General features: G+C 42.0%; 3 protein-coding genes across 4 annotated transcripts; 1 reads left to right on the forward strand and 2 right to left on the reverse strand.

The window, feature by feature from the left end:
- The first annotated feature begins 2,177 nt into the window (after window positions 1-2,177).
- Window positions 2,178-11,056, forward strand: LOC137136777 (protein-lysine 6-oxidase-like). The gene is made up of 9 exons (XM_067522465.1): window positions 2,178-2,332; window positions 2,659-2,732; window positions 6,545-7,005; window positions 7,990-8,098; window positions 8,733-8,864; window positions 8,940-9,096; window positions 9,227-9,322; window positions 9,665-9,780; window positions 10,330-11,056. Exons 1-9 carry the CDS (start codon window positions 2,234-2,236, stop codon window positions 10,334-10,336), a joined length of 1,251 nt encoding a protein of 416 aa, XP_067378566.1. The 5' UTR covers window positions 2,178-2,233; the 3' UTR covers window positions 10,337-11,056.
- Window positions 11,057-13,502: 2,446 nt separating this feature from the next.
- Window positions 13,503-15,036, reverse strand: LOC137136394 (natterin-3-like). Its single transcript, XM_067521708.1, has 2 exons — window positions 14,847-15,036; window positions 13,503-14,638 (listed from the first exon to the last, which is right to left on the reverse strand). Exons 1-2 carry the CDS (start codon window positions 14,986-14,988, stop codon window positions 13,542-13,544), a joined length of 1,239 nt encoding a protein of 412 aa, XP_067377809.1. The 5' UTR covers window positions 14,989-15,036; the 3' UTR covers window positions 13,503-13,541.
- Window positions 15,037-17,619: 2,583 nt separating this feature from the next.
- LOC137136295 (natterin-3-like) lies at window positions 17,620-19,888 on the reverse strand. 2 transcript variants are annotated; one of them, XM_067521524.1, is made up of 4 exons: window positions 19,826-19,888; window positions 19,176-19,272; window positions 18,473-18,967; window positions 17,620-18,358 (listed from the first exon to the last, which is right to left on the reverse strand). In XM_067521524.1, exons 1-4 carry the CDS (start codon window positions 19,835-19,837, stop codon window positions 17,871-17,873), a joined length of 1,092 nt encoding a protein of 363 aa, XP_067377625.1. In that variant the 5' UTR covers window positions 19,838-19,888; the 3' UTR covers window positions 17,620-17,870. The 2 variants fall into 2 exon arrangements, with proteins under 2 accessions (XP_067377625.1, XP_067377624.1); XM_067521523.1 differs by having other exon boundaries at window positions 17,623-18,967; window positions 19,826-19,886.
- Between the last annotated feature and the right edge of the window lie 243 nt (window positions 19,889-20,131).

Genomic DNA, 20,131 nt, shown 5'->3' on the forward strand with positions numbered 1-20,131 from the left:
CAGACGTGTAATTTTTTTATTATGCTTTAATGATGATCGTAACACAGCATGGCGCACGTGGTTACTATAGTAAGGAAGTACGTGTGTGCCAATGTCACTGTTTGTAGCGTTTTGTTAATCTTACCTTGTTTTTACCTTGTTTTGCCTAACGCGAAACCCATATTGTCTTTTAACATAACCTTACTCTGAAGTTGTTTTCCCCTAACTCTGTTTTTGTCTGAATATAAAGTCTGTCCCATGCCATCAATGGTGACGCTTCACAACGTTGTTAAATGTGTGAATAGAGCAGCAAGGAACCTGTAGGATTTACAGTGGGTGTGTTCATGACTTTTTCTAATGTGTCCGGTGCTGCTTTTGTGTAAAACACTCATGTCTGCAGCATATGTTTTGTGTCAGGTACCTTTTGCTGAAATCAAGCGGATTTTTCTCTCTATGTGAGAACACGTCTGCCTCAGAAATCTCCTGCTATGTCCTAATAACTTCATAAGTCAATTCTTTGGATATTGTCTGAAGTTCATATGTGAAATTGGCTAGAATTGATGCAAAACGGTAATTTGCACGTATCTATTTTGTTTTTTTCAAATATTTATTTTTGGATTATCATTTTCTTAAAAGAAGGTACAGTATATCAGATGCCACTTGACATAGCTTCTCTTCACCACTGTTAGAATCACACTCACTGTAATTATCGTCAGTGGAAACAAAGCTAAATTTGACAGACTGAGAAAAAAACCAAAAGCAGAGGTTTGCTTGCAGACGTGACCACAGGTTTCATAATGGTGGTTCAACATTGCTTCACAGCCAAAAGGAAGCTTCCAGGGGACAAACAATTGTTCTGGTTCTATTCTGATAGAAGTAAAAAAAAAAAACAGTTAATGCAGCTTCAGGTATGAAAAACAAATTCCTCTTGGTTGGTTGGATCAGGAGTCTGAGAGCAAGCAGCACAATGTGTTTGGGGCAGTGAAAAAGTGTGAAGGTTGACACAAGGCTTGGCGAGGTGACAACAGCTCTTATAAAAGTGTTTGTCCACTTGTGTGATGCTAGAGTAGGCCCAGCCAAACCCAACCTGGCTGTAATTGTTGGTGCTGCTCTGCACACTGTTGTCCTCCTGACTGTGTGAGGAGGTTTGGTCAAGGTTTGGATTATTTTTATCTTTTCGATGCGAGGTCTGTCACGTTCACAGGAGCATTCTGGGGAAGTCAACGAAACATTTTTGGACAATTTCATTGACACTCAGCATGTCCAGATCGGAGCGAAATCAAAGACGTGAAGTTTCATGAAGAGTTTTCAAGCAAGCCAAGGCTACAAATGCTTATATTGGTTGTTTTGATTGATTTGTCTGAGAATATTAATTGACTTTTGTTAATTGTTCAGTTAATTGACAATCTTAATAACCGAAGGAAAATAGATACAAATGCTTTATTAGTTCAAGTAGATTAAACATTTAATGTCCCGTCTTAGGAAACTGCAGCCGTGCAGCAGTGAATAACAGAAGAAAAAACACACATTAAAACTTCAGAAGAAATTATTGAGCAGGGCTCAAATGTTGTGCTCTTTACATCATGATCATTTGGATTATTAATTGATTTAAAAACTAAATCATCAGGGTGCTCAAATAGATAGTGTCTTCACATAAAAATGGCCTTGGTTAATTATTTTTGTGGTTAATAATTATGGCTGCTCGTGCACCAGAACTTCAACATGGTTATGTGCATTCAAGAAAATCATTATTTGGCTCAAAATAATTAATACCTCATATTGTGGAACAGTTAAGGATAGAAATCACAGTGATTCACGCTAGAATTTTAAACTCTGTCCCCTGTGGGAAAGTTCAATGTTTTCTGATCCTGACTCACTTTCTCTAAACTATGTGACAAAATCTTATCTGGCTGCTAAAGGTCACTCTCTTCCCTTTGCTGGGCCCTGTGTTCTGCTCTGGTTGAGTCATTGTTTGCAAATTAATTGTTGAGTTAATCTGATGGGTTCTGTTTTCATAACTTCTATGTTTGGTTTTTCGGATGTTTTCGGGGTTCGGGGGCTGTTGGAAGTAGCGATGGCTCGTATGATGTCGACGCTTCGCATCTTGCGTCAGGAAATCCCGGAAGTGTTTAGTAAAGCGCATATGAACGCTTGATTCTTTTAGGACGGGTGACGTCACTGATGACGCTCGAAGCTCGCGGCTTCAGGAAGTGATTGGAGTATTGGCGCGATTTATGAACATATATGTACCGCAATGGATCCGCTCACACTTTGCTGGTTTGTTTGTGAAAGGAGGCAGCATTTTATTCTACTTCTGCCTATTATGATGGAGCCTGTGACTTCTCCCCATAAGGTGGGTTCACTTTCAGTGTCCTTCCTGTGTCTTGTGTTTATTGTGTTTTTCCAGTCTTTTCTTTTAAGCTAAGGTGAAGTGTTGTGTGCTAAAGAATCGGGTTCAACAAAACCTCATCCGTGCTGAAGCATTTTTGAGGTTTGCAAAAAATAAGGGGAATCGCCTCTGCAACAGTTTGAAAAAAAAAAGTTAGTCTCACGAATCATTCAGAGGTTGACATTGAATTATTCATTGATAAAAATTTGAAAAGTCATATTGTTTTCCATTGCATTGACATGTTACATACCCAGAATACATTAAGGGGCTTTTCCCTTATTTACTTTCAGCCAAAGGAGACTTCAGTCAGGTTTGCATCCTTGGGCCCTGTCAGCACTGTGAGGCCGGGTGCTACTAAGTTAAGGTAGGACAGGTAGTATGGAGCTGAAGGAGATGAAATACACCATATTAAAAACGATAAATGGGTAGATTCCACCTGTGCATTTCATTTAAGTTGGTTTTGCCTCCGTGACATTTTGGTAATAAAACCTAGTAGCATCTGGACAACCACAAACATTAGCCTAGTTTAGCATGAGAACCACACAGCTCCATCATAAGACGTCTTGCTTTAACCATGCACACATGGATTCAAGTCAGGTCACGTGTCTCACGTGTCTTAGTTCCTGAATGCAGGTATGGTGTTCATTAAGTCTCCAACACCTTTTTTATTGGCTGGACCACGGGACGGGTTTTGTGTGGACTTCAACGTGCAGTCTCAAACTAATGTAAAGGTTTTAGGGCGTCATTGTCAATCTCCTGTTTCTTCTATCGTCAAACTAAAGGTGGTGATGGTTGTGTTGGCAGTGCTGTTGTGTTTGGGGTTTCTACGGCTCTTTAACCATCCTGTGAGCACGAGGCCCTTCCAGGCGTCGGGTCTCATTATGAAGCTGTATAAACCACTCAGAACACACCTGTTTCCCATTGGAAACAGCAGCGTCTCCTACCTGGTGTTCTCCAGAAGGAAGTGCAGATGCTGCAATAAAGGCAGTTTGCTTTTGATCTTCGCACCAAGGTCATAAAGAATGAGCTCTTGTTTAGCTTAATCATTCTTTCCTCTAATGGCGAAGGAATCGGTTAAAGGGCATCCACGTGTTTTCTGCTATTTGAGGGAAATTCTAACATCCAAAACAGATGAGAGCATCCTAATGTGGTCCATGGCTGAATTCATCTATTTGAGTTACTTCATGTTTTGGTTATTATTGCTCATGGGTGGCACATTAGTGCAGTGGTTGCTTCACAGCAAGAAAGTTGTAGGTTCAAACCTGATGGTTGTGGTTTACCTCCCACATTTATCTAAAATCATGCAAGTGCAATTTATTATTGCTTTAACATATCCAACCATACGTCTCAGTGTCAGCATGGAAGCTCCTGTCTCTGAGGCTGCATTCAGTTCTGATTTCTTTGGTTTGTGTAGAAGGTTCACATTTTGTTTGTATCCAGCTCCGTGTTCCTACCAATGGCAGAAGCTTCTTCATAAGCATCTAGAAAATTCAACCCTGTCTCTGTTGTTGTGAATGATTACAGACCTTTTTTAAAAGAGAAAAATTTAATCTGACCCTCGTCACAGCCAGAGATGAATCAGATCTAGAACTATATGAGAAAGTAGTCCAGATTTAAATCATATGAGGTTTTGTTTCGGCCACTTTTGCATCAGAAGGTGTGTGGCAGGTCTCTTTGTAAAGGACAGCAGGCCTCTACAAAGTATTACATTAAACATGAATTGAGAATAAATAAAACAATAAAAATAAAGTCACTAATAATTATTTGGGGGCAGCACGGTTGGGGATCGGTTGCACATTTGCGCCCCAGCCATGGCCTTTCTGTGTGGTATTTGCATGTTCCCCCAGTGCTTGGGTGGGTTTGTTCTGGGTGTTCAGGCTTCCTCCCACAGGCCCACATTAGGTTAATTGGGGGCCCGTAGCTGTCATTGGTTGTCTGTCTGTGTATGTCTCTGTGTTGGTCCTGGGAAAGACTGTTGACCTGTCGAGGGTGTAACCCACCTCTTGTCCCATGACAGCTGGGATAGGCTCCAGTCCTCCACGACCCAATTAGGAAAAGTGTTAGGATGGAAAAAAACAACAACCGTGTTTTGAGCTGCAGTTCATCTACAGGCCACTAGATGCTGACACTGAGAAAACGTTTAACCTGCCCAGGATGTGAATATATCAGAAGCTAGTATCGCATTTTTAAGTGTGGTCAAGATTTAAAAAGGCAGTTAACATCTTTTGTAACCAAGGTTTGAAGCTGGAGATTGGACTGGAACCAGAGACTGTATCCAGAAAATTCTATTCATTCCTAATTAATTAATATTAGTTAATGGGATTAGGTGATTACACTGTTAATTTAAGAGAATTAGGACAGTTTAATGTATGACGTAGATTATCTGTGCTGTAAAAGCAGTTTCACTCATGAAGTGACTTATAGGAATATAAACACTTAATATGGCTTGATTTGAAATGTGTGTTTGTGTGTGAGGGAGAGACAGACGTGCAGCATGTGGGTGGCAGATCGTGCAAGTGCTTGAGTTTTTTTCTTCTTTTTTTTTGGTAAGCATCCTCAGGGCTCCTCAGGGGGGTGGGGGTTGTTTCTCTTATAAAACCCAATGAAAGTCATTTGAAAACAGGTGTGTGTTTGTGTGTGTGATCACTGGATTGCAGCTTTTTGACTGAATAAAAACTGAAATAAATAAAGTTGATTTATTAAATAAGCTTTCATCCTCTCAAACAGATTGTTCTCTGTGAAATAAATGACAGTTGTGACTATGAGCCTTCAGTTTGTCTTTCACACAGGAGACCGGGGTTCAAGTCCAGTGTCTTATTGTAGTTGCAACAGTCCCCTGAAATTAGTACCTCAACCTAACAGGAAGTAGGTAAAAATGACGCCTTTGGGCCTTAAAGTTGGAAGATTTGTTGCACAGATGTCCAGTGTGGCCCCTTTAGATGTAGTCTTGAGTGAGAATTCAGTATCTTTGGTTCTCTGCATGAAATATGAGGGCAGCTCTGGCCACAGAGATAATTAGACTGAGACAGGGAGTTATGCCAAAGCATCACTTTAATTACACCTCATCCTGTGGAGCAAAAACAATAGTTCCGAACTAAGAAGATTTTAGAAAGAAAAGTGCTACTTTAGTGCAGGTTTTCCTAGTAAAGCCTGCTGCAGTTAAAGTGCCGTCACACTTCAGGCATTTAGACGCTTCTGTCCAAAGCAACTTACAAATAAGTAGACAGCAGGACCAACTCTTGGGTTAAGTGTCTTCTCCAGGGACACTTCAGCAAGTAGTCTGGAGGACATGAGACTCAAACCACAGACCTCTACCAAGTTACTTCTGATTTGCTCCCTTCTGCAGCCTCATTTAACCTTTTGGAATCCAACCAGCTGCAGACTGTATTTTATCACAGTGCATTTAAAGCCGTCTCCTCGTTGGTGCTTGGACATCTACTGAAATTCACCTGCGAGACATCACCTATTTTAAAATCCCGAGGAATCACCTCACAGGATGTGACGTTCACGCTGTGCTGTTGTCTCGGTGTCACTTACCAAAAATGCAGCCTCAGCAAATGTTGGTGTTTCGGCGCTTGTTGCTGCACTTTGGGTTTGGCTGCACTGTAAACTATCATTGTGTGAGGCCTGAAAAAATGCACAATAGGAGCTCTGCTAAAAAGCAATGCTGCCCAAGAGGGAGAACTGCACAACGTGTGAACCCAGTGGGGAAACCGGTCCTGCTTCTGGAGCTTGGTGCTCAGGGAAAAACTTTCCTTCCACAAAGAAGTGAAGAGAGTAAATCCTGCTTCCTATGGTTCCTGATTATTGCTTTAAATGCTCTTTTCTGAATTTCCTCTCAGATGCTAAACAGCCTCTGCGTGAATACATTTTGATAAATCCCTGAGGGTCCAGGTCACATCAAATAAGAATTAAAGGTGACCACCATTAGACTTCTGTGCTACAGCTTGAAAAACTCCTCCTCTTCCTCAGCCCACTCAGCCCCCTCCTCCCCCATCCCCCCCCCTCACCCTCTCTGTCCCTCTTTCGGCAGCGGAGAGACGAAGGTCCAACAGCTCCAACACCTGAGAAACTCTCCAGAGCCTCTGTGTGTGTGGAAATTGACTCTTTAACCATGAAGGAACTCTCCCCTGAAGCCTTGCTGCTGTCTTTTACGCATTTATGTTTCCTCTGTAGTTTTCTGGATGAAGCGCGCGCTCAGGAGGCAACTGGAGATGAGAGCGAGGCGCACAGGAGGGGGTTGACATGGCAACATAACGGGCAGGTTTTCAGCATCCGAAACAATGCTGCTCAGCACCAGTCGCCCACCGGGAGGGCAACCGGGTCCCGTAGCAGCGGAAACCCAGTGGTCGTGATCACGAGTGGGAACGACACGGTCTCCCGTGCGTCCCGGGGCTCCCTGCGGGTCCCCGCCAGCAGCAGCTCCGTGGATTTACGCGCGAGGATGCGTCAGCGGCGACCGTCCGACAGTGACTCTTCCTCGGACAGACGGGAGGACACGATGGCCGGGGATGATCCGTATAATCCATACAAGGCCTCCAACTATTATCCCTATTATAACTACTACAACTCGTACTACAGACCCAGACCCAGGACCACTCAGCATAACGGATACGGCACCAGTTACCACCAGAACGGTATGAAAACACCATTCCAGCTTCCTGTGATGCTCGATAGCTTGTAAAACGTTAAATGAACGTGTCTTCATTTACAGAGAAGCCTTTTGGAGTATTGGAAGTGAACTGCGTAATGTGCCTGTAATGTTGATCGTTTTTTGGTCCATTAAACTTTAAAAGGTCATGAACGTCTGTCTCCCTGCTGGTTTTATCTCCTCATTTTTCATGCACCTCACTTTCTATAAATGTATAAATGTAGAAAGAGGCTTCAGCTGTGTTGTAACTCTGACAGACTGAATGATGAGGCCTCTTTTATTTAGATGATTCAAAAACTCTCTGTGTGAAAAGCAGAGTTCCACTGAATTTTATCCTTAATTTTTTGGATGTTTGTCCTCTGCGTGGGCCCTGATTGAGCTATGGGAGCAGGTTTTATTTGAAATTTGAACACCCCCAAGTCTTGACGTCACACTGATGGACACATGCAGTACAGTACAGGAGGACATTTCTAAACTTACACAGCCGAAAATTGAAAGGTACTTCCTAAAGCTGTGGGCTTCATCAGAGTCAACGCGATCACAAAGCCAAAAGAAAAAGCAAAGGTTGAGCATCTCTCTTCTCGTGCACGATGGACAGGTGTCATGGTTACTCCACTCAAACAAGGCTACATGCTCAAATACATGACTACAAGGTCTAAACTAATTCTTATCACTGCTTTATTTGTCTGTGACATTGTTTATAGTCACACAATCACAAAGGTAGAGACCCTGAACCAAGACAGAACCAACAGTTTGTTTTTAAAAAGTTGCACAGTTTTTTTTTTTTTTTTTTTTTTTTTTTTTTTTTTTTTTAAGAACTGTCCAAACCAGCAGGGGGCAGCAGTGTGTTTTCAAAATGTTGAACACTGATCCAACTCATATGGTGGTTAATTGTATAAGTTCTAGTGTTCAAATAGTGAGAGTTTACCTCACAAATGCTGAGTCTGAATCTACTGTGTGCTGACTGCAGGTCTCCCTGATCTGGTTCCTGACCCCTACTACATCCAGATCGCCACCTACGTTCAGAGGCTGCCCATGTACAACCTCCGCTGTGCTGCTGAGGAGAACTGTCTGGCCTCGTAAGAAAACGCACCACCTCCTGCAGGTTTTAGTCCTTAGTCTGAAAAAGTCAGTAGGAGGGTCTGACAATATGCTTAGGGAAGAAATGGCAGACAAAAACTATTCACTTGAGTCATTGTGTCTTCTGTAAGTGGAAGCTGAAATCAGCTGTAAGAAGTTTCACTTTGCACCAATATGGCTGAAAGTCTCGAGCAGAGAAACTGTTGATATGAGGCAACACGATGACCATTTAAATTAAGCCTTAGTTACTGCATTTAAGTGAAAAAAAGAAACGTTAATTCCAAAATTAAATTCATTTCCAACAACCTTTTACTTTTAAACAGTTTCTGCTATAGAAACACATCACTGCTGTTTGCTCATGACTTATTTTGTCCAAATGTGTGGACAATGCAGTCAAGCAAGGACGGACTGATGTACAGGACATTTTCATGACCCTGGCAAACACAGAAGAGCCTAAAGCCTGTGATGTATCGGTCTCTGAGCCGAATGCTCAATTTATCCTGCAGGAAATTATAGCTCTCATCTGTGGAACCTTTTATCATGTGTCCCGGGAAAAAAAAGTTTGTCCTCGCTGACGTTAGCTTCTTACGGATCCCAAAATCCCACTGCCAACCTTCTTCTCTCCTCCCCCAGTTCCTCTGCTTACACCCATGATTACGACACCAGAGTTCTGTTGCGGTTTCCGCAGAAGGTGAAGAACCAGGGAACAGGCGACTTCCTCCCCAGCAAACCTCGATACGCCTGGGAGTGGCACAGCTGTCACAAGTAGGTGTCTGGTAGAAGGATGTTAAATCTGATGGAGGTGGTTTCGAAACTGATGGCGGCGTCGTTCTTGTTCAGTCACTTCCACAGCATGGACGAGTTCAGCCTGTACGAGCTGCTGGACGTCCATTCTCAGAGACAGGTGGCTGAGGGACACAAGGCCAGTTTCTGTCTGGAGGACACTTCCTGTGACCCGGGCTACTACCGCCGCTACGCCTGCACCTCACATACTCAGGTACGTACACACACACACAGGTCATTCAGGCTGGTCAGGAGTTTAGAAAAATGAACAAATTGACTGAAACCTTTTCAAATACTAATAGTAAGGTAACAAGCATGTGCACATATTGTGTGTTTGTGTTCAGGGTTTGAGTCCAGGCTGTTACGACACCTACAACGCCGACATCGACTGTCAGTGGATCGACATCACCGACGTCTCACCAGGAAAATATATCCTCAAGGTTTAAAATCCTGCTGACCTATAAATTCTGGATTTTCATCCTTTGTTATAATATGTTTGCATGTAGCCTGGAGGTCTGGTGGTGATCTGTGTGTCACTCATGGAAACATCAAATGGGAATGAATCCACTGCTAAAAATAGTCCCCAACAAATGCATCAATTCCTCCTGTTTGAGACCAGTGTGATAAATAAGGACGGTGGACAGCTGTTAGGAAATTACGTTTAATGCATGAATTACTTTAATTAATGCATCAGGTGTTTTTGGAAGTTTATATGAGAGACAAGTAAAAGTGCCACAGTATCATTCACACCTCGGTTGTAGTAAGGTGCGTTGTCCCAACAGGTGACTGTAAACCCCAGACAGCAAGTTCCAGAATCCAACTTCAACAACAACATCGTTCGTTGTGAAGTCCAGTACACCGGCACCGCCGCCCACGTCTCCGGCTGCTCCATGACGGCGTAAGAAACCCACTTCTTCTTCTACACTTAGGGATTATCAAAATATGTCTACTTCCAGCTGAAAGTGCCTCCAGATGACATCACTTGGAGGAATCTTCAGGTTATATTATGTCCTCTCATTGCTCCTATTATGGAAGTTGTAATCGTGGCCAACCTGCTTTTCCAGAGCTCCACAGCTGAAATTATCTGAACTCCTAATGATGAAAAACCCCTCTGGGTGATGTCATCTGGAGGAATTATTCAGCTAAAAGCAGAAAAATATTTTAATATAGCGCAGTCAGAGGAAAGCTTAAAAGTATTAATGTACATTTGCACCCTAAACTAAAGCCATTCGAAGAATCAATATAAAAAGTCAGTGGTTCAAACTTTTCATGAAGATGAGATGTGTCAATCGGTGCAGCTCACTGATTTCCTGACAACACTGGAGGTCACAGACGAAGTTGTTTCTTTAAATATGTTATATCTTAAATTAAGGGGAGTTTTCTTTATGTGACACCACTGACTTGTTCAAATCCCAGTTAAGTCTTGTCTTGTTCCCATTTCATGCAGCTACTGAATTTCTGCAGAGGTGAATTCTGCAGAATGGACTTGAAGATGAACACAAAGGGAGAAAACGTGCGATACCCAGAAGAATAATGGGATGTGTTCCTAATATTCTGCACATAATTTGGAAACCCAAAAATGATGGAGTGTGTACCTAATGAAGACCCCGGTGGGTGGATGTGTGAGTGGTAATGAGGATGTAAAGTGGTTCACTTGCTCCCTTACTCGAGCATTTGCATTCGTTTGCTGTATTTTGTTTAGTTTTTTTTTCTTACCCATTTACTTTGCGGATTTGAAGTCAACATAACAAACAGAAAAAAGCCAGAGAAGCTACTGTTGACCAAGCAGGTGTGATTTTATTTTCGTTTTTAATTTTTTTGTTTAATGAAACATAGTTATCAAGGTCAAAGGTTTTAAATGTTATTTTCTGATCTTAATCTTTTTTCTAAGCTGACAAATCGGCTTTCTCATCATCACACAATCAGATCTTTGTGATCAGAAATGCGTTTCATTTCCCTGCATGTTCTCTTTAGAATAAACGTGATTTCTAGCTATATTCTTAATTTAATTAGTTTTAAGGTTTAGTAAGTATCAGCTTTGTGTTTAACTTCCTGTAAGGTATAGTGTGTACACAGAGTACACGGTGTGTGTACTTGACGTGTCTGCACAGCTGTATATAGACGAGCTCTAGCTGCATTACTGCTTCATACCACATTAATAAAGTTGGCTTGAATGGAAATGGTGTCGTTGTGGAGTCACTGCAGGTTCAAATATGCTTTAATTCCATCTGCTTTTAAAAGCTTTCAATTTCTGTATAAATATTGGAAATGCTACATATATTAGACGAGATGTGTGTTGATGTCCACCTGTGAGCATGTCAGGCCTCCGCTCGACCTGAAATGACGACACTTGTAGCTCGTTAGTCGCGTCAGCAGGATCCATCCATCACAGTGGCAGCGGGTTCAACAAAGTAGTCCAGACGTCTCAGTCCTCAGCAGCTTTTTGCAGCTCCTTTGGCAGAGCCCCAGGCCATTTCCAGGTGTTTCCATCTCTCCAGTGTGTCCTGGGTCTCCCCCATCTCCAAAGAAAGGTGCCCAGGAGACATCCCCATGAGACGCCTGGTCCCACACAGAGCAGTCTGGTGCAACATGTGCAGTACTGCTGATGCTCCGTTTTACCCGTTTTACAGCAAGAACACGAGATACTTGGACCTCACTGTGGATTTGGAGAAGACACGTGGGCAGTGCCTGTTGTGCCTTCTCGGCCCCACAGGAGGTGAAGAAAATCTGGATCCTAAGGTGTCAACGTGTCCTCTGCGAACTTGATCAGAGAACACTGGAAGATCTACTTTACGGTGCTTATGAGACAGGCTCAGAGCATTTCACAAAACATTTCCTGTTTCTCTTAAACAGAATCACTTTTCGCTAAATCATTTACCCCTGGAAGGTTTTATAGCTTTATATTTAAGTCAAGATGTGTGTGATCTAAACCATGGTGATGGATCAGATGGCTCGTATGACAGTAGCTTTTTGTGGGGCGGGAAAAAGTTGGACAGCCTCTTTCCAAATGTCCTATGTTGACAATTGGACTTGTTGAGCCCAGATCAAGCTGTGGTTTGTAAAGCAGTGGTCAGAAAGGTAATAAGTGGATATTCTGGACTGTTTGTCCATTAATCTATCAATTATTTTCCCATTAAGCTCTTTTATTGTTCAATTAATATAAGGATTAAATTACTACAGATAAAAATTGTAATTCATCAATAACCTATTTTAATATTTTAGTAAGTCACGTTCCCTTTAAACAAACAAGTATAAAGTCTCCACAACAGACGTTATTCCCCAAACAAAAGCTACGTCTGTGTTTTACCGAGCTCCATTCAGCTTGAACGAATGGGATTCTATCGACCTTTAGCAATTCAACAGCAAAATAAGTCAAACAATTAGCAGAGCTTCATGTCGTGTGTCTGCTTCAAATCCTCTCCTAACTGAAAATGGACAGAAAGTGAAGCAGCTGCTGCTGAGCCTCCAGCTCCATGCAGGATGGCCTCTGTGTGTTCTACACAGCTAGGAGGACAAATGGACAGAGAAGTCAAGGAGACAGTTGTAGACTTTAAATGTGACAAGTATTCTAATATTAAAATCATATTGAGATCAACCAGAAACTCATAACTGAACTGTGGGGAACTAATTGAGCCTCATTTGAACAAACACTATATAAAGATTCATATTTCTCATAGTAATGAGCAACTTATATTTTGAGTTGGCCAATCAGAGGCAGAGTACAGGTCCTAGCAGGTGTAGCTCAGGTGAACTGAGGACTGACACCAGCAGAGCTGGTGACCAGTAGCTGAGAATGCAGAGAGGGACATTTGAAGAGACACCAGAAAACCATGGCAATATGACATGCAGCTGATTTAGCTTCCACCCAATCAAAAATAATTCAAACTGAATTAAAGGTTGAATTGTAACTTTTAACACTGAAGTGTCAGTTGCATAATATTAAAATGCAGTTGATTCAGCTTTCATTTAAAGATTTTCTGAAATGAAAGAATGTTCTTGATTATGTGTGAGTTTGCAGTTCAGTTAATGTTGTTCCTTATTCCGTCATTTGACGTACAGAATGAATAGAAACCAAACTCAGGCTCAGTGTTACGGCCTAAACTCAAACAGACTTTGGCAGAGAAAATACAAACTATTGTCACATTATGGACGATGTCTCCCTGCGGAGCCTTTTGTGCAGTTCAGGTATGAGATTCATATACGATTCGATGTGTGCATGTTTCCAACACTCCTGGAAAAACAGTGTTTAATTATGTGGAAGTAATTTTTGACTGTGTCAAAGAGACAGAACATTTTTTTAGGTTTTGCTTTGTTGTCCACACAGACATGATGCAGTGGCAGCCATTTTGTTTTCCGTGCAGCTCTACAGTAAAATGCAGAGTCACCAACAGAAACCAGGCCTTTTCTTTCTCTGCTGCACTTGATACATATAGACCTCAGCTGCTGGAGTTGTACTAAACATGGAAAACTGAACTTTTTGGTGAAAAGAAGGAAGATTTGCTGCCATGTGTTGAAGGTAAAATAAGTTTAATGCATTAGCATCACTGAACATGAATGACAGCCTTGTTTACAGCAGAGACAGCAGAGACAGCAGGGGGCAGCAACAGATGCTTAAGGAAACTACCTACAGGAAGTAAAACTGCCTTTTCCAGTGTTCCCTCACACACACGGCCTGGCATTAGGAATAGGTACACAGCGCTCCACCCGAGTCACAACCTCTCCAACCTGGACCTTGTTATACGTCCCTGTGATGGACGCCTGTCTGATCTCCCCGTTCTTGTAGGTGCGTCTCACTTGTGCGGTGAAGGGGATGTCGGCCTTGTACTTGTATCCCACCATTTTGACCGTGCAGGTGCTGTTTGGTGGGACTTTGAGCTGCACAGACACAGAGTGATCAATCGACTCCACCTCCGTGGTTCCTTTGGAGAACTGCTGCGTTTTCTCGGTGCTGAACTCAATACCTGCTGAGATATCAATACCTGATGAGACAATATTAGGGATTTGGGCAGTGATGGTGGTCTTGACACCCTCTGTGATGGAAAAGCTGGAGTCCCACCTCTGCTGCACTTCGGTTTTCTTTGTCAGTGTAACGGTTTTTACCACTTCCTGGCAGCCATTGTTGGTGGTAGTGGATTTCCGCATGGTCTCTGGAGGATATTGAACGATTTTAGCAGTCTTGTACTTGACATTAGATATTTGTTCACTTTGTACGTCTTTGTTAACAGTCAGGACCTGGTAATACTTGTACCAGTACTCTTTACCTGTATAGGGAAGGAAGAATGCTGCATGCTTTGGAACCACCTTCCCAAGTCCGTACTTATTTTTGCCTACAAACGTGTTCAACCAAGAGCAGGTGTTAATGGAATTCAAAGGCACACAACCATATGAACCAGCTTTCCACTCCAGAAGCTCAAGCTGATCTTTGTTTACTAGAATCTCAAATGAAGAACCAAGTTCTTCTTTTCCACCATAGGCGTAGCGACAATAAGACCCCAAGCTGGGGTTGTAGAAGCCGGCTGAACACCCATAGTTACAGACGTAGTCTGTCCGACCCTCATACTCATTGTAAATTGAAACGGCTCCATTTGGTAATGAACCAGGCCACGTCACCCACTGAAGGTTCGTGTTTGTCAGAGTGAAGAAGGACGAACGGTACTGGACTTTCTTGAAGTTGGAATGATTCAGATTGGCCAACGTTGTGTCATTGACAGGGACTTGGTGGATCCCGTTCTCTAGATCTGGGTTCAGAACAGAGACTGTAAAATAAGGAAAAGGGACAGTTTGAAAATGCTGTTTTACAGTCAGTGATTCTTTACAGGCCGTAATTAGGAACCACGTGATCATCGTTTCATTATCATGTTGCTGTTTGTCACTTGTTGGTATTTTTGTCAAATTTTTCCACGACAAGCTTTTAGTTCCCTTCACTAATTAAACCTAAGAAGCATAAAAGAGATGTGTTTTTACCGTTTTGAAGCTGTGAAGTGTCGGGTACGATTTCCTGCGGAGCAGCCGAGGTCACAGCCAGAAGGGGCAACAGCAGCAACAACACGGAAAACCTCATCTGGAGATGAAACCACGACAAACACAATGATTTCAGGGACCACATGTCGATGGTTTGAGGTCAGTAGTTTCTCCTCATGCATGTGATGTGTAGAGACATACAACATGTGTAGGAAGAAAATTGAACTTAAAACACTAAAGCACTTAGTCTGTAAAATGTATGTGAATACAGCATGTTAGACCTTGTAAAATCCTAAAGATACAGTTGATGTAAACTGTCTGAACAAACATTCACTTTCACAAACCAGTAAACCTCCGTTCTGCCATCAGGTCCACTGTTGGGGTTTGTTAATTGTTTCCAACATTAAATATAATGTTTGTCTGTGTGTGTAATGTAACGTATGTAGTGATGATGTCATTAGTGACAACATATGGCTTTGATAGTTTGCCTTTGATAGATGACTTTGTAATTTACCTTCAAAGTTTGTGGACCAGTGGTCAAGGAAACAATGCAACGCTATATTATCATTATGTGATGAATTGCATTTTTCATTGTCCTATTACTTATAAAGAGTTGTTATTCTGCATTGAACTCTGTTTCCAATAAATAGTGTGGACATGGAAGAGCCCGGTGGAGTTGGCTGAGTTCGGGTGAAGTGTTAAGTCACTAAGACCCCGCCGGGCTCCCCTTGTGCAAGTAAAAGACAAAAGTCGACTCTTGTGTGTTATTTCACTGTTGATGAGCAGATTTCCAGGTGTAATCAGAGCTGTTGTGGTTGTTAGAACCCAACATCCACAGTGTTTGTGAAGAGCTTACTGTTGAATGAAACACATGCACAGCAACCCTCTGCAGCCCATTTGACTTATTTACACAAATGTAGTTTGTAAATGTTTAGTTTCATTTTCTTTTCATTTACATTTTACATAATGGCCCAATTTTCTATCATAATTTTTGTATCATAATTTTTTGTATAATAATTTGCCTTTTACCAGTTTCTCACTGTTACAAAGTTTGTTGTACTATTTCCAATCTAACATAGCGTTTAATGATTTGCTAATTATTAAATGATTTTGTTTTTATAGATTTGACAAAGTAGCCCGTTGTGCATGCAAAGAAGAACCCAGACTACTTTGAACATGACTGTGGTTTTTATTAACATGTTCCCTCGTGTTGTTTGTAGCCGAGCGGAGCTGCTGGCAGGGACGATTCCGACCTTTCACACTCTGCACTTGCACCATTGCTCTTTGTTGTAGGACATGATGCTCTTTTGCAGGCAGCTTCCTGTAAAACAGTCACTTGAGGTTGAAGCAGGACAAGGTGAGAAAAACAAATCAAAATATCAAACTGCCCACAAAGTTTCAGTTTCGACATCTGATATGCTGTTTGTGTTCTACTGTGAGTAAAATACGTTTTGATGACATTTGCAAATCGTTCAGATTTTATTTACATTTACACATCGTTGCATCATTTTGGGATTTTTGGGTTGTACTTTACATGTGGCTGGTTAATTGTATAGTACAGGACACAAAATGAATCCAAATTTCTGCCTGACGGTGAGTAAAGGCCCAAGGAGCTGCTGGTAAAAGGTCAAAAGGTCATAGCAGACGCTCTGTGTTTGCCTCCTGCACTGTGGCAGTGGGACAGAGACAGCTGAGTGTCCTCTGCTGGGCCCTTCAGGCTCCGCTCATTCCAGCTGAGTGAGCTGCTGATCGGGGTGTTGGGATCGATGGCTGCACGGGCTCAGAGTGACAGCGATCAGGCAAACGGCTCATTAAAGGCTGAGACTGTTTTAATAAGATGCTGATACTGTATCTGTCACACACACACACACACACACAGACAAAGCTGCTCCTCATGTTGGTGTTTTTGTTTTAATAGCATTTTAGCATTAGAAGAACAGGCCAAGTCCATAATTATTGACTGTCTACACTCTGCAGCCCACAAGTCTTTTGATCTTGGGGTATTTTGCATCCGATGTTGCCCCCAGCAGGCAAAATGCATGTTCAGTTAGATTCAAACGGGAGCAAACAGTTACGGAGCTGCTGTAACCCTGCAGGGTGTTGGGAGCACGTCACACCCGACGTCTGCAGACAACAATGATGCATGATTTGTTGCTTTGCTTTACTCTGGGGTCACACAGTTGCATTTGCTCCACTGTGGGGGCAACTTTGAGGACACTTTTGCTGCATTTGGCTCTTCAGGATCATCATGTACTGTTCACATGTTGGTGTGTGGTGATTTGTGGCTGCTGTGCATTGATTCATTTCTTTCAGATATTTGTTATGTAAAGCTTGTGTCTCTGCAACATGTGCAAACATGTTCCATAATTAATCATGTTGGAAGCTGCTTTATGAACAGGAGAAAACTAAGGCTTAGTGTGAGCAGAGGCTCAACACATTAATACTGTAAAACAAAAGGCAAAAATGTTAATGAAAAGACAAAGTCTGTGATCTGAATGTCCTCTGTGCTTCATATACATGTATGAGAACAACTTGAGTTTCTACACAATGAAATGAAAAATCCCAACATTCAAATCAGAGACGCACAAGAGGCGAATGCATAAATGATGAGTGTGTCTCCAACAATAAGAAACACACTGTACATCTAACGCAATGATTCATCCTCTTTACAGCAGATGCGTTACGGTTCCTGCTGTGCACAGCTGAGACAGCAGGGGGCAGCAACAGATGCTTTTTAAATCAGTGAACACAGACTTGAAGCATTAGCAGACCTCATGAATTTATTCCTCCGTCATGTCAGAGGGGAAAAGAATCAACAGAAAAGCAGCATGGATGTCGGTTGTGTGCTTTATTTTATAAATGCAGCGGAAATTTGGAACAAACAACAATAATGATTGATGACTTAGTGACTTAGATTAAATGATTAAATGTAAATAATGAAAATCGGTAACAAAGCTTTAGCTTGTGTAATTACTCACAGCTAGGAAACTACCTACATGAAGTAAAACTGCCTTTTCCAGTGTTCCCTCACACACACGGCCTGGCATTAGGAATAGGTACACAGCGCTCCACCCGAGTCACAACCTCTCCAACCTGGACCTTGTTATACGTCCCAGTGATGGACGCCTCTCTGATCTCCCCGTTCTTGAAGGTGCGTTTCAAATGTGCGGTGAAGGGGATGTTGGCCTTGTACTTGTATCCCACCATTTTGACTGTACAGGTGCTGTTTGGTGGGACTTTGAGCTGCACAGACACAGAGTGATCAATCGACTCCACCACTGTGGTTCCTTTGGAGAACTGCTGCGTTTTCTCGGTGCTGAACTCAATACCTGCTGAGATATCAATACCTGATGAGATAATATTAGGGATTTGGGCACTGATGGTGGTCTTAACACCCACTGCGATGATAAAGCTGGAGTCCCACCTCTGCTCCACTTCGGTTTTCTTTGTCAGTGTAACGGTTTTTACCACTTCCTGGCAGCCATTGTTGGTGGTAGTGGATTTCCGCATGGTCTCTGGAGGATATTGAACGATTTTAGCAGTCTCGTACTTGACATTAGATATGTGATCGTTTCGTACGTCTTTGTTAACAGTCAGGACCTGGTACTTCTTGTACCGGTACTCTTTACCTTTATAGGGAAGGAAGAATGCTTTATCCTGTGGAACCACCTTCCCAAGTCCGTACTTATTCTTGCCTACAAACGTGTTCGACCCAGGGCAGGTGTTAATGGAATTCAAAGGCACAGAACCATATGAATCATCTTTCCACTCCAGAAGCTCAAGCTGATCTTTGTTTACAAGAATCTGAAATGAAGAACCAAGTTTTTCTTTTTTGCCATAGGCGTAGCGACAATAAGACCCCAAGCTGGGGTTGTAGAAGCCGGCTGAACACTCATAGTTACAGACGTAGTCTGTCCGACCCTCATACTCATTGTAAATTGAAACAACTCCATTTGGTAATGAACCAGGCCATGTCACCCACTGAAGGTTTGTGTTTGTCAGAGTGAAGAAGGACGAACGGTACTGGACTTTCTTGAAGTTGGAATGATTCAGATTGGCCAACGTTGTGTCATTGACAGGGACTTGGTGGATCCCGTTCTCTAGATCTGGGTTCAGAACAGAGACTGTAAAATAAGGAAAAGGGACAGTTTGAAAATGCTGTTTTACAGTCAGTGATTCTTTACAGGCCGTAATTAGGAGCCACGTGATCATCGTTTCATTATCATGTTGCTGTTTGTCACTTGTTGGTATTTTTGTCAAATTTTTCCACGACAAGCTTTTAGTTCCCTTCGCTCATTAAACCTAAGAAGCATAAAAGAGATGTGTTTTTACCGTTTTGAAGCTGTGAAGTGTCGGGTACGATTTCCTGCGGAGCGGCCGAGGTCACAGCCAGAAGGGGCAACAGCAGCAACAACACGGAAAACCTCATCTGGAGATGAAACCACGACAAACACAATGATTTCAGGGACCACATGTCGATGGTTTGAGGTCAGTAGTTTCTCCTCATGCATGTGATGTGTAGAGACATACAACATGTGTAGGAAGAAAATTGAACTTAAAACACTAAAGCACTTAGTCTGTAAAATATAAAGGATTTCAGCAATTGAACTGAAAAAAGTGTCACCGGATCAAATTCTTATTGGAACAATCAGCAGCCTTCTGCTCAGGGCAAAGTTCCTCGAGCTAAATTCCGTTTTGCACCACAATTTGTGTAGAGCATCAATCTTTTAGTCTAATCCCGAAGTGTTTATTAAGAATGTGTCCTTTTTTCTGACCTTTGATAATTCATACGACTTCTAAATGTCCAATGTTTGCAGATTTTATGATATTTTAATTTGGAAAAATACTTTAGATCCAGAGAAACCTGATCTAATTTCTATGAAAATACAGCTGTTCTGTTTTGCATGTTCTGTCCTTTAAAAGCTTTAAAATATTAAAAACACTTAAAAATTAAAGTTAAAAATACAATGAACAGTACTTACGCTTGTTGTCATGAATCTATGAATCTGCCTCTACTGTCCGTCCAGGTTTTATACTGTGGCTGGTTTATGGCTGAAGCATAAAAACACATACTCCCACTTTGCTCCGACCTTCATCGGTTTTAAAAAATGACTAATTTGGGATTAATCATAAAAGATAAGATATAAAGACCTTGTAAAATCCTAAAGATACAGTTGATGTAAACTGTCTGTTTGCACCCTGAACAAACATTGACTTTCACAAAGCTGTAAACCTTTCTGCCATCAGGTCCACAGTGTTTGTGAAGAGGTTACTTTTTAATGAAACAC

The sequence above is a fragment of the Channa argus genome, chromosome 11 (assembly GCF_033026475.1).
Source record: "Channa argus isolate prfri chromosome 11, Channa argus male v1.0, whole genome shotgun sequence".
NCBI lineage: Eukaryota > Metazoa > Chordata > Actinopteri > Anabantiformes > Channidae > Channa > Channa argus.